Source organism: Microtus oregoni, unplaced genomic scaffold (assembly GCF_018167655.1).
Source record: "Microtus oregoni isolate MIOR12 unplaced genomic scaffold, Mior012 000003F_ref0000135, whole genome shotgun sequence".
Lineage (NCBI taxonomy): Eukaryota > Metazoa > Chordata > Mammalia > Rodentia > Cricetidae > Microtus > Microtus oregoni.
The window spans coordinates 22924710-22937150 of NW_024543062.1; the positions used below are offsets into that span (position 1 = coordinate 22924710).

General features: G+C 46.0%; 1 protein-coding gene across 2 annotated transcripts in view; it reads left to right on the top strand.

Moving 5' to 3' along the window:
* Positions 1–9253: 9253 nt before the first annotated feature.
* The window catches only part of Ptpn11 (protein tyrosine phosphatase non-receptor type 11), a 71030-nt gene continuing 67842 nt past the window's right edge, over positions 9254–12441 (top strand). For both annotated transcript variants that reach the window (XM_041648007.1, XM_041648008.1), the window contains exon 1: positions 9254–9471. In XM_041648007.1, the coding sequence (XP_041503941.1) occupies positions 9458–9471 (14 nt within the window). In that variant the 5' untranslated portion in view covers positions 9254–9457. The remainder of the gene's footprint in view (positions 9472–12441) is intronic.

Sequence of the window (12441 nt, forward strand, 5' to 3'; positions counted from 1 at the left end):
AGCTCTGTAGACCAGGCTGGTCTCGAACTCACAGAGATCCGCCTGCCTCTGCCTCCCGAGTGCTGGGATTAAAGGCGTGTGCCACCAACGCCCGGCTCTCTGTAGTTTTTGTTGCTTGTCCTGGAACTAGCTCTGGTAGACCAGGCTGGCCTTGAACTCAAGGAGAGGGAGATCCGATCCGCCCGCCACTGCCTCCCAAGTGCTGGGATTAAAGATTTCAAAGATCCAGATCAGAAGTGGCCCCTCACATATCTAATCTTTTTTTTAAAATATTTTTTATGGTTTATTTAACTTTATTTTATGTGCATTGGTGTGAAGGTGTCAGATCCCCTTCAACTGGATCTTCAGACAGTTGTGAGCTGCCATGTGGGTGCTGGGAATTGAACCCGGGTCCTCTGGAAGAGCAGTCAGTGCTCTTAACCACTGAGCCATTTCTCCAGCCCCTCACATGTCTAATCTAACTGATCTAATTGAGCAAAAGTTCCTCACGGTGTATCCATCCATTTTTGAGTTTTAGTTAATTTTAGATCATGTTGATGACCAAGAATAGCTCTCAAAGACAGTAAGCATTTTAACCTCAGAGCCATCTCCCCAGACCCTGGTTTCCTTTGTTTGTTTTTTAATTTTTTTCTTTTTTTTTTTTTTTTTGGTTTTTCAAGACAGGGTTTCTCTGTAGCTTTGGTGCCTGTCCCGGAACTAGCTCTTGTAGACCAGGCTGGCCTCGAACTCACAGAGATCCGCCTGCCTCTGCCTCCCGAGTGCTGGGATTAAAGGCGTGCGCCACCACCGCCCGGCTCCTTTGTTTGTTTTTTAAGACAGGATTTTGTTAAGTAGCCTCAGCTAGACTGGTGCTTGCTAAATAGCCCAGGCTGGGCTCAGACTCGCAGCAATCTTCCTCCCTCAGCCCCAAAGTATTGGGATCTCAGGAAGGTATGTGTTGCATTTCTGTCTTAAAAAAATTTGGCTTAATGCCAGGAAGATCTGTTGCTTTCAGATAAGAATAAGAATCCAGATAAGAGTCTCTCATTAAGCAGCTGAGGCTGACCCTGAAGTTTATGTGACATCCACTTTGGCCTCAAGAGCTGCCTGCTTTAGACTCTCCAGGGCTGGATTTGAAGCATGTATCATCATTCCCAGTGAATAAACTATATTTATTTAATCTTATGGCACCTAAGTATATGTGTGATGATGTTTGAGGGTATGTATACATGTTCCTGTTTGTTCGTGTGGGGGTCAAAGGCACATGTGTGCTATTGTGTGTGTGTGTGTGTGTGTGTGTGTGTGTGTGTGTGTGTGTGTAGGTTAGAGGTCAGAGATCCTCCCTTGCCACCTAGATTGAGACAGAGCATCTTTGCCATTGCATATTCCAGGCTGGCTGATGCAAAGATTTTTGGAGATTCTCTTGTCTCTGACTCCCATTTGTGACTTGCTGGGGTTACAGACCCTGTGCTGCTATGTCCAGATTGTTCTGGGTCCTAAGGATCCAAACTGACACTGTCAGGTTTGCTGGAAAGTATTGCACCATCTCCCCTGAATCGCTTATTAATTTATTTATTGTTTGAGACAGGGTTTCTCTGTGTAGAGAGAACTGTCCTGGAACTCGATTTGCCTGCCTCTGCCTCCCGAGTGCTGGAATTAAAGGCGTGTTCCGCCACACCTCCGCTAAGCCTATTTACCAAAACTGTTAAAAGATCTTATTTTTTATTTCTAATTCTGTGTGTGTATGTATGTGAATGAGTGTATTATGAATATGTGTGAGAGAGTATATGAGTGTGTGTATGCATATGTGTGCATGTTTGTATGATCGCGTGTCAGTTTTTGTTTTGAGAAAAGTTCTATGTAGCCATGGTTGTCCTGGAACACAATATGAAGCCCGGGCTTACCTCAAATTGATAGAGATCCACCTGCTGCTATACCTTTCAAGTTCTGGAATCAAAGGCATGTGCTACCATACCCAGTATTTTAAAAAATTTAAAGACATGATGGCTCACACCTTTAATCCTAACACTCGGGAGGCAGAGGCAGGCAAATCTCTCTGAGTTTGAGGCCAGCCTTGGTGTGGGAGAGTCTTCTGTTTTGTGTTGATTTCATTGGTTAAATAAAGAGACTGCCTTGGCCCTTTAATAGGACAGAAAATTAGGTAGGTGGAGTAGACTGAACAGAATGCTGGGAGAAAGAAGCCGAGTCAGGCAGTTGCCATGATTCTCCCACCTGAGACAGACGCAGGTTAAGATCTTTCCTGGTGGGGCTGGAGAGATGGCTCAGAGGTTAAGAGCATTGCCTGCTCTTCCAAAGGTCCTGCGTTCAATTCCCAGCAACCACATGGTGGCTCACAACTATCTGTAATGGGGTCTGGTGCCCTCTTCCGGCCTTCAGGCATACAGGCAAAATATTGTATACATAATAAATGAATAAATAAATAAATATTTTAAAAAAAAGATCTTTCCTGGTAAGCCATCTCGTGGTGCTACACAGATTACTAAATATGGGTTAAAGCAAGATGTGAGAATTAGCCAATAAGAAGCTATAAATAATGGGCCAGGTAGTATTTAAAAGGATACAGTTTCCATGTAATTATTTTGGGTAAAGCTAGCCAGTGGCCAGGAGCTGGGTGGCGGAAAGCGGCCCGCGACTCCTATCACTACACAGTTCCAGGACAGGCTCCAAAGCTACAGAGAAACATGTCTCAAAACAAACAAACAAACAAACAAACAAAAAAGCAAAAAAAATATACTTAGCCAAGCTAAAAATTTAAAAATCCTTTTTGGCCAGGGGGTGGATCCTTTATTACATTTATTTATTATGTGTGTGCATTGTGCTGCGGTATATGTGGCAGTCAAAGGACAAATTGCAGGAGTCAGTCCTTTTCCTAGAGCCATTTTGCTGACCTCCAATAAAGTATCTTTTTTTTTTTTTTTGGTTTTTCGAGACAGACAATAAAGTATCTTTAAATGAATATATTTGAACTTGTTATCAGCCAGTCACTGTGCTAGACTCTAGGCACGTGTAGCAGAAGGAGACAATGACCTTGTCATTTAAGGAGCTTGTGGTCTGAAGGAAGACACAGAAAGTTTAGTCCCAGTGATGCTGAAATGTGTTAGGGGCTGATAGAGTCATGAGCAAGCATAGTCGGACCCACAGGAAGAGGCATTTACTTATTTTGGAAAGTGGTCAAGGGGCTTGCCAGAGTGTTATCCCCACTTAAACTGGAGTTTAATATTGCCTGGCATTTAGTTTCTAATGGGTCAAAGGCTTGAAGACTGTTCCAGACCTTGGCTGGTCATGGAACCCAGTTGTTAGAATACTTTCCTGGCATAGGTGTGGTTCCCAGCACTGTATGAATCTTGTGTGGTGTAACTATAGGATTATATGCCTGGAATCCCAGAACTTGAAGGTAGAGGCAGGAGGATTGAAGTTCAAGGTCATTCTCAACTAGTAGTGAGCTCAAGGCCATTTGGGACACCATCTCTCACAGAAGGAGGTGGGTGATTAAGTGCACTTGCTGATCTTCCACGTCTTCCAGGGTTTGTTTTCCAGCATCCACCTGGTGGCTCACAACCACCTGTAACTCTAGTTCTAGAGGATCCTATACTCCTTTGGAATTTCTGCAAGCACTGCACCCCCCCCCCATATAACATAACTCAAAATAAAAGAAACCTGCATTTCTTTTTCTTTTCTTTTTCTTTTTTTTTTTTGGTAGGGTTTCTCTTGCTTTGGAGTCTGTCCTGGAACTAGCTCTTGTAGACCTGGCTGGCTTTGAACTCACAGAGATCTGTCTGCTTCTGCCAGCCAAGTGCTGGGATTATAGGCATGAGCCACCACTGCCCCGCACAAATCTACATTTTTAAAAGAATACTTCACTGAGTTTGGTGATGCATGCCTATCATCCAAGCAATTTGGAAGGCTGGGACTAGCCTGGTGGGTTGCAGGTTACCCTGTGTGACTGTGGTCCTTGACAAATGGAGGTCCTGCCTCTAAAAACAAATGAATTTTTAGCCGGACAGTGGTGTACACCTTTAATCCCAGCACTAAGAAGGCAGAGACAGGCAGATCTCTGTGAGTTCAAGGCCAGCATGATCTACAGATCAACTTCCAGACAGCCAGATACACATAAAGAAACCCTGTCTCGAAAAACCAAAAACATCAATTAAAAATTAAAAATGAAAGGAATATTTCAGACATGTAAACTAACATTTGAAAAGCAACTATGTCAGAAACAAAGAACGATGCCTTTGGCAACTGTGGGGTTCTGTGACTTCAGCTATATTTGGAAGAGTCTGGTGCAAACGGAAAGATTCCAGCTTAATCTTCAAGGCCTTGGGCCTCCTTCCCAGAACAAAAGAGTAATACAATTCCATTGGAGTTCTAGATAGCTCTCAACAGAGTTTGCAGAATATAGCCTAGGGTGTTTTCCATACTTAACTGCTCCAAGTCTCCTTTGGAAATGAGCTAATGAGAAATGGTGTTCACCAAGAACTCTATCAGGCACCCTTCTAAGCACTTCACCTTAGAGGGCAGAGAGGGAAATTGAGGTAAGGGAGGTCCTTTTGCATGTGGGCAGATGCAGGACTCCTGTGACCCTTCCTCTTAGATTCCTGGAAGGAGTCCTAAGCAAGGGCAGCTGTCTTTGCACCACGAAGATAGGAGAGGCTTCTTATCCCAGAGGAAGATGCCTCCAGTCTGAGATTAAAGGCAGAAACCTGGGTCCTTATGGGGGAAAACCCTCCAGGGACAGGAAGTAGATTGTTTCACAGCCCGTGGGGGTGGGGACTGACGTCACTCAGTCTCAAGAGAGAAAGAGGTGAGTGGTGGGGAGGTAAGGGAGTGGAGAAGCGAGCTGGGTTTATTAGACCATGTATTTATTCCAAAAATTTAGACCGTACCCTAAAGGCAGTGAGAAGCCATGGAAGGACTCAGTGTGAAGAGTACTGGGGCTGCACTGTAGATGAGATCACATACTCAGCGTGCATAGAGATGAGCTCAGGGACCCCAGCACAAGACTGAATCCCAAAGGTGTTTATAACCTGTATGTAAAATGGCACAGGTGTAGAACCTGTACACATCTCCCATATACTTTGATTCTTCTTTGAATGATGTATGGTGTTTGATCCAATGAACATAGTTGTCACCCTGTATTGTTTAAGGAATTATAAGAAGAAACTGAAGCCGGCGTTGTAACTCAGTGGTTGAGTGCTTGACTAGTGTGTGACAGGCTCTGGGGTCCATCCTCAACATCACAGCAGAGGGTCGACTTTATTTAAGCATAGAAAATGTGTGCCCATAACTCCAGTGCTCCTTGGGAGGTGGAGAGAGGAGGACTGGAAGGCTAGTCTTGGCTAGTCTTGAGTTTGAGGCTAACTATTCTGGCCTACATGCGATGTTGTCTCCTTTTTACTTTTCTTTCTCTCTCTCTCTCTCTCTCTCTTCCTTTTTTTTTTTCCCCTTGAGTCAGGGTTTCTCTGTGTAACAGTTCTGGCTGTCTTGTGACTCACTTCATAGACCAGGGTGATCTTGAACCCACAGAGATCTGCCTGCCCCTGCCTCCCAATTGCTGAGTTAAAGGCATGCGCCACCATTGCCTAACTGAGACCCCATTTCTTTTCTTTTTTCTTTTTTTTCGGTTTTTCGAGACAGGGTTTCTCTGTGGTTTTGGAGCCTGTCCTGGAACTAGCTCTTTTATTTTTTTTATTTTTTATTTTTTATTTTTTTGATTTTTCGAGACAGGGTTTCTCCGTAGCTTTTGGTTCCTGTCCTGGAACTAGCTCTTGTAGACCAGGCTGGCCTCGAACTCACAGAGATCCGCCTGCCTCTGCCTCCCGAGTGCTGGGATTAAAGGCGTGCGCCACCATCGCCCGGCAGTTTACTTACTTTTGAAATGGGGTCTCAGGTCGGGCAGTGGAGACCAGCCTGATCTACAAGAGCTAGTTCCAGCCGGGCGGTGGTGGCGCACGCCTTTAATCCCAGCACTCGGGAGGCAGAGGCAGGCGGATCTCTGTGAGTTCGAGGCCAGCCTGGTCTACAAGAGCTAGTCCCAGGACAGGAACCAAAAAGCTACAGAGAAACCCTGTCTTGAAAATCAAAAAAAAAAAAAAAAAAAAGTAAGCAAACTATTTGGGAGGCAAAGGCAGGCAGATCCCAGTGAGTTAGAGGCCAGCCTGGTCTACAAAACAAGTTCCAGTCCTTGGAACTGTCTCTTGAAAAACAAAACAAAGCCAGGCACTGAGGGCACACACCTTTAATCCTAGCACTTGGGAGGCAGAGGCGGGTGGATTTTTGTGAGTTCAAGGCCAGCCTGGTCTGAAAGAGCTAGTTTCCAAGAAAGGCTCCAAAACTGAGAAACCTTGTCTTGAAAAACCAACCAACCATCAAATAAGCAAACAAAAAAAGTAAGCAAGCAAGAAAAAGAAAATAAGAAAGAATGAGAAAAAGAAAGAACCACTTGGAATGTGATTATTTGTGTGAAGAGTTGGGAATGGTGCCTCTGTGGGCCTAAGAGTCCAGGTGCTAATGTTACATCCAAGGCCCATATTAACTGCTTGAACACTTCTAATGAATATGTTTTATATATTCATTGGCATAAAAACAATTAAATTATTGCTCATCTTAGTCAGGATCATTTATAGTCCAGGCTAGCCTTGAACTCCTGATCTTTTGCTCCCACCTTCCAAGTGCTGGGACCACTGGCATGTGCACTGTTGTGCTTGTCTTTAAATTTGTGTGTGATGTGAGTATGTGTGTATGTGAGTGTGATGTGTGTGTATGTTGATGTCAGTGTGTGGTGTGTATGTGTGTGTGTAATGTTTGTGGAATGTATATGTGTGATGTGCATGTGAGTGAGTGATATATGTATGTGTGAATGTGATGTGTGTGGTATGTATAGGAATGTGTATGTGGGAATGAGTGATGTGTGTGAGTGTGATGTATGTGAATGGGTGAGTTTGATGTGTGTTTTGTGTGTGAGTGTGATGTGCATGTGTATGATATGTGTATGTATGTGATATTGTAAGACTTTAAGACAATTCTGAAGCCATTTCTGACAATTCTGAATCCTCTCAGCCTCCATGCCACAGTGCTTCCCCTCCTCCCCTGGGAACCAAGGACCTAACAGCTACACATGCACGTACTCAGTTCCTGAACAATTACCCTTATACATATGTTTTGATTCAGTTCCCTGGGAAACGAGGTCAAAATGACCTCTTACCTCATCTGATCTGGCAACAGCTCTCCAGTCAATTATTGGTAATAGCCCTTTCAAATAAGCCAATCATAATAGTCAAAGAACAACCCCCGTTGCTTCTGTGGCCCCTTTAAAAGTAGACTGTACCCGCTATTAGGGGTCCCTCGGCTTCCCGAATGCTGGGGGACCCTGTCATGACAGAATTAATAAAATCCTCATGCTTTTGCATCGCTGTGGTGTGTGAGATGGTCTCTGGGGGCCACTCCTTCTCGGTGTTTGGACGCTAGAGTCCAACACTTTCAGTACAGGACTGTTGACCTGAGTTAGATCCCTGGAATAGACCCTGAGAAAGGTGTTCACTGTTCTCCACACAAAAGCTGAGGCATGCATATGCCCCCTGGCCCTCCCCCAGTAACAATAATAATTGAAATAAAAGAAATGGCCAGAGTCCGGGCAGTAGATATCTGAGGTCAAGGCCAACCTGGTCCACAGTGCACAGTCCAGGACCCTGTAGAGAAACCTGCCTCACAAAACCAAAATAAAGCCAGGCAGTGGTGTCATGTGCTTTTAATCCCAGCACTTGGAGGCAGAGATAGGCAGATCTCTGTGAGTTGGAGGCCAGCCTGGTCTACAAGAGATAGTTCCAGGACAGGCTCCAAAACTACAGAGAAACCCTGTCTTGAAAAACCAAAGGGGGAAAAAAAAATAATGGTCATGCTGGTCAACTTTTTCAGAGTTTTGCTTTCTCTGTTATCCACAGCCAACTGCAGTCTGAAGCTATTAATTGAAAAACTCCAGAAATACTGATCAGGGGTCCAGAAGAGGGAGTCTGACTCTTAGAGCTGCCATGTGGGCGCTGGGAATTGAACCTGGTCCTCTGCAGCAGCAGCTAGCTCGCCAATCTGCTCACCCATCTGTGCAACTCCTAGATCATCAGTTTTAATTTCAAGCTTCAAGGTGCAGCTGTTCAAGAAAACCTCAGCCCCCCACCCCCACCCCGCGCCGCCGTAATGTACTGATACTAACAACTTGGACATTCCGAAGAGAAGTTATGAAGTACTTCTTTTAAGAGAAAAATCTTTTTTTAAAATATTTATTTATTATTATGTTTACAATATTCTGTCTGTGTATATGTCTGCAGGCCAGAAGAGGACATCAGACGTCATTACAGATGGTTGTGAGCCACCATGTGGTTGCCAGGAATTGAACTCAGGACCTTTGGAAGAGCAGGCAATGCTCTTAACCACTGAGCCATCTCTCCAGCCCTAAGAGAAAAATCTTAACTTAGGAAAACAAAAACAAACCAACCAAACGATACAACGCCTGCCAAGATTGCTAATCGGATGTGGGTGAAACCGCAAAAACGGAGAAATTCGTATTAACTTCAACTTTTACTTCAAACTGAAAAATTATGGTCACAGTGCATAGGTTGTTTCTTTTCTTAAAAACAAAACAAGGCAACAACAACAACAAAACCCATCCCTCTAACCCCTAAGCAAACCATTGGGGCGGCGGGAGAGGTCAGCAGTTAAGCTAGTTAAACACTGATTTTGTTTGTTTTTCGAGACGAGGTTTCTCTGCATAGCTCTGACTGACCAGGCTGGCCTCGAACTCATAAGGGACCCACCAATCTCTGACCCCCTAGTGCTAGGATTAAAGGAGTGCAAGTCCACCAATAGGCAAAAGGAATGTTGAAAAATTTAATTATGTGTATATGTACGAGTGTGTGCAGGTTGAGTGCAGTGTCTCCGGAGCTAGGAGAGGACGGCGGAGATACTGGAGCTGGAGTTAAAGGTTGTGGGCCGCTCACTATAGGAATGGGGAACCGCATTCCGGTCCTCTGCAGGAGCAGCAGCAATTGCTCTTGACCGCTGAGCTGCCTCCTTATCCCTGATCGCCTGCACTGGAAGCACACGGTGTATTCCCATTGGCGTGCGGCACCCTAGGTTTAGAGGAGGAATGGCTTCCCACGAACCGGTGAAGTTTAGAGGAAGCCCCCGGGCAGGGCAAACCGGAAGCAGGAAGTGGAGGTGGCGCGGTGCTGACGTCATTCAAGCGCCAGCGGCAAGGGGCGGGGCGAAGGCGGAGCGAGCCGGGCGGCGGGGCGGCCGTGCAGTGTCCGGGATCCAGGCCTGGCGGGGGTAGTGAGCGCGGCCGGCTGGCTCTGCCCGCACCGGTGTCGGCTCCCCAGCGGGGCCTCGGTCGGGTTCCCCCATATGACGGCGCCCCGCGGAGCCTGAGCGAGCAGCGGGTCCGTGCGGAGCCGGAGGCGGTAGGAACATGACATCGCGGAGGTGAGCCGCCCGCAGGGGCCGGGCTGCGGCCTGGGTCCCTGCCGCCTCCCATCTGTCCGGCCGTAGGGAGGTACACCCGGTGTCCCCGTCGGTCCAGCGTCCCCGCTGCCCCACTGCCCTGCCCGTGGGTCCCCATTCATTTCCTGCCGCCCCAAGTTCCTGCTCCCGCGGCCCGGGATGCCCGTGGGGACACCCGCGGCTCGGCCGGCCGCCGCATTCCTGACCCATTGCCTCATGAGCGTGGTCTCCTGGGGATTCCGAAATAACCCCGTGCGTTCGAGGAGGCGCTTGGACCACCGGGGGGCCTTCAGGCGGGACCCATTAGGTGCCCTCTTTTTGCGTCTTCGCCCTCGCCCTTAAGTGCCAGAAGTGGGAAAACTGACGCTCTCTGCCGCCTAGGAGAGTATTTCCTACCCCTGTGATCTTCTCTTTGAAAGGTGGGAGGGAGGGGAACCTTATCTGGTCGTGGAATCCTTCCCTCCGGTAACTAGTGTGTTCCCGTTTTACGGGTGTGGAAACTGAGGCTCCCTCGTAACGTGCTCGTGACAGGACAGGATTTGAAGCTAAGGTCTGGAGGAGGATTAGTGAGTTAATGGGCCCCTTTGAAACGTCAGGGTAACAAGACTCAATTGCTGACATTGACTTTGCTCTTATTAGACGCCAGCCTAATACGTTTTGGTACCGCATTCCTAAGAGGTCAGCGGTGGTCTCCCGAACTAAAGATGAACAAATTGCCGGGCGGTGGTGGCGCATGCCTCTAATCCCAGCTCTTGGGAGGCAGAGTCAGGATTATCTCTGTGAGTTCGAGGCCAGCCTGGTCTACAAGAACTTGTTCCAGGACATTTAGGGCTATTACACAGAGAAACCCTGTCTCAAAAAACAAACAAAAGAACAAACAATAACAACAACAAAAGATGAACAAATTGAGTTTTTAGAATTAAGTACATTGTCGAATGTTACCCTCGGAAGTGGTGAAGACAGAATCTAGATGTTAATTACTACGTAGCCGTTATTGTTCTGTAACTGTTGCTAATTATTTGGAAGCTATAATTTTGTTGCTAAACACTGGGGTGACCTCTGGTTTTTAAATAAGGATGGGGCTGTTTCTGTGTGTCTCCAGACCACTCTCACACACGACCCATTGTCTATTCTTTTCCATGACGCTTCAGTTTTATGGCCACCAACTGAGACATTTGAAAAATGGTTTCAAGCTGTTGGTGTGTACCTGAAAAAGAGGCCTTTCAAAATATTAGCTCCTCAGAAATACACCTGAATGGTATTCCTTCGTGGTTCAGAAACCAAAAAACGTCGAAAAAAAAGAAAACTGAAAACTTGTAGGAAATGAGTGACTTGAACAGGTCTCGTGGCAGATCCGGGTAATAGTGAACTCCATTTCAACAGAGCAGTGTATAGAACTCAGATGTTCTAATTCTTCGGGGAGCTTTTTAAATAAAACAGTTGTCTATTCTTTAATCTGTCAAATAGTCATTGAGTCTTTTGTCCCTCTTGTCTGCTCTTCCAGACTTGTAAGAATCTGCTGCTTTGGGAGACAAAAAGACAGCCCTGGGGGTAGGGAGAGGGGCAAGGAGTAATAGACCCTACATTGTTCAGCTTCCTAGTGTAGAAGCAGGGCTGTGTGGGCACAACGTAAGCAGCAAATGGTCGGGATGACAGTTTGGAATAGAGTTGTCCCTTCTTCTCAGCCCTGGCACGTCTTGCACCTATTGTAGAAAAGTGTTTCCTGAAGGTCACATTCTAGAACCCAACACACACAAAGTGTCCCTTGTGTATTATTTTTAAGTTGTGAGGCTGATGAATTGAGACAAGGCCTCTCTCACTTGTGTTGTCCAGGTTACCCTCCAACCACATCCCTTTGACCTCAACGTCCTAGGTGCTGGCATCACAGACTGGATCACTGTGGGAGCTTGTTTTATTTAGTTTTAAAATCAGTTTTATTAGATAAGTTGCTTCTAATTCAGCGTGCAATTTGGTAAACCTTGACTTTCGTGCACACCTGGGAGACTGTTACGGCAGTCAAGATAATAGACATATCTATTACTCCTGCTGAGATATCCGCAGCTCACTCTTACCAGTCCTTTGTTCTCCCTTGACCACTATTCTGCTGTGACCATTGTTAGTTTGCATTTCTTAGAACTTTATGTAAATGGAACTAGACAATATGGACTCTTTTTTTGGGAGGGGAGTCCTGATAGTTTATTATTGAAAGTTTTTTTTTTTTACCTTTACTCATTGTGTGTGTGGCCCATGTCATGGCTTGGTAGCAAGTGCCTATGTTGCCAAGCCATCTTTCCAGCCCTGTCTCACCCTTTGTTTTAAAAAAACAAACATTTATTTGGTGTGCTCATGCAGTTTTTCGAGTATATGAAGATCAGAGGGTCTGTGCTTGCCCAGGTTGTCCTGGGGGTTGAACTCAGATTGTCAGGGTGGTCAACAGGTGCCTTTAACCACTGAGCCACCACAAGGCTGTGCTTTTTTTTTTCTTCCTTTTTGGGAGGCTGTGCTTTTTATATGCAGCATACATATTCCTTTTTTTCCAGGCTTCACTGTGGAGCTCTGACTGTCCTGGAGCTCACTCTGTAAACCAGGCTGACCTCAAACTCACAGAGCTCCTCCTGCCTCTGTGACCCAAGTGTTGGGATTAAAGGTGTGTGCCACCACACCCCAACATAACATACCTGTTCTGAGATCCATCCACACTGTCTTAGAGTTCAGTTACTTGTTGCTGCTTGGTTGTGCAGCATCCTGTTATAGAACTGCTTGCTTACTTACCATTCTTGATGGACCTTTGGGTGTTTCTAGAATCTGTCACTTATGTGATGTTGTGAGTGCTGCTGTGAAGGTGTCAGCTGGGTTTGTTTCAGCTCTCTTCAGTACCCATCTACAAGTTGAATGGCTGTATTTACTTTTTATAGACACTTGCAATCTGTGTGCGACAGTGCTTCCTCCACT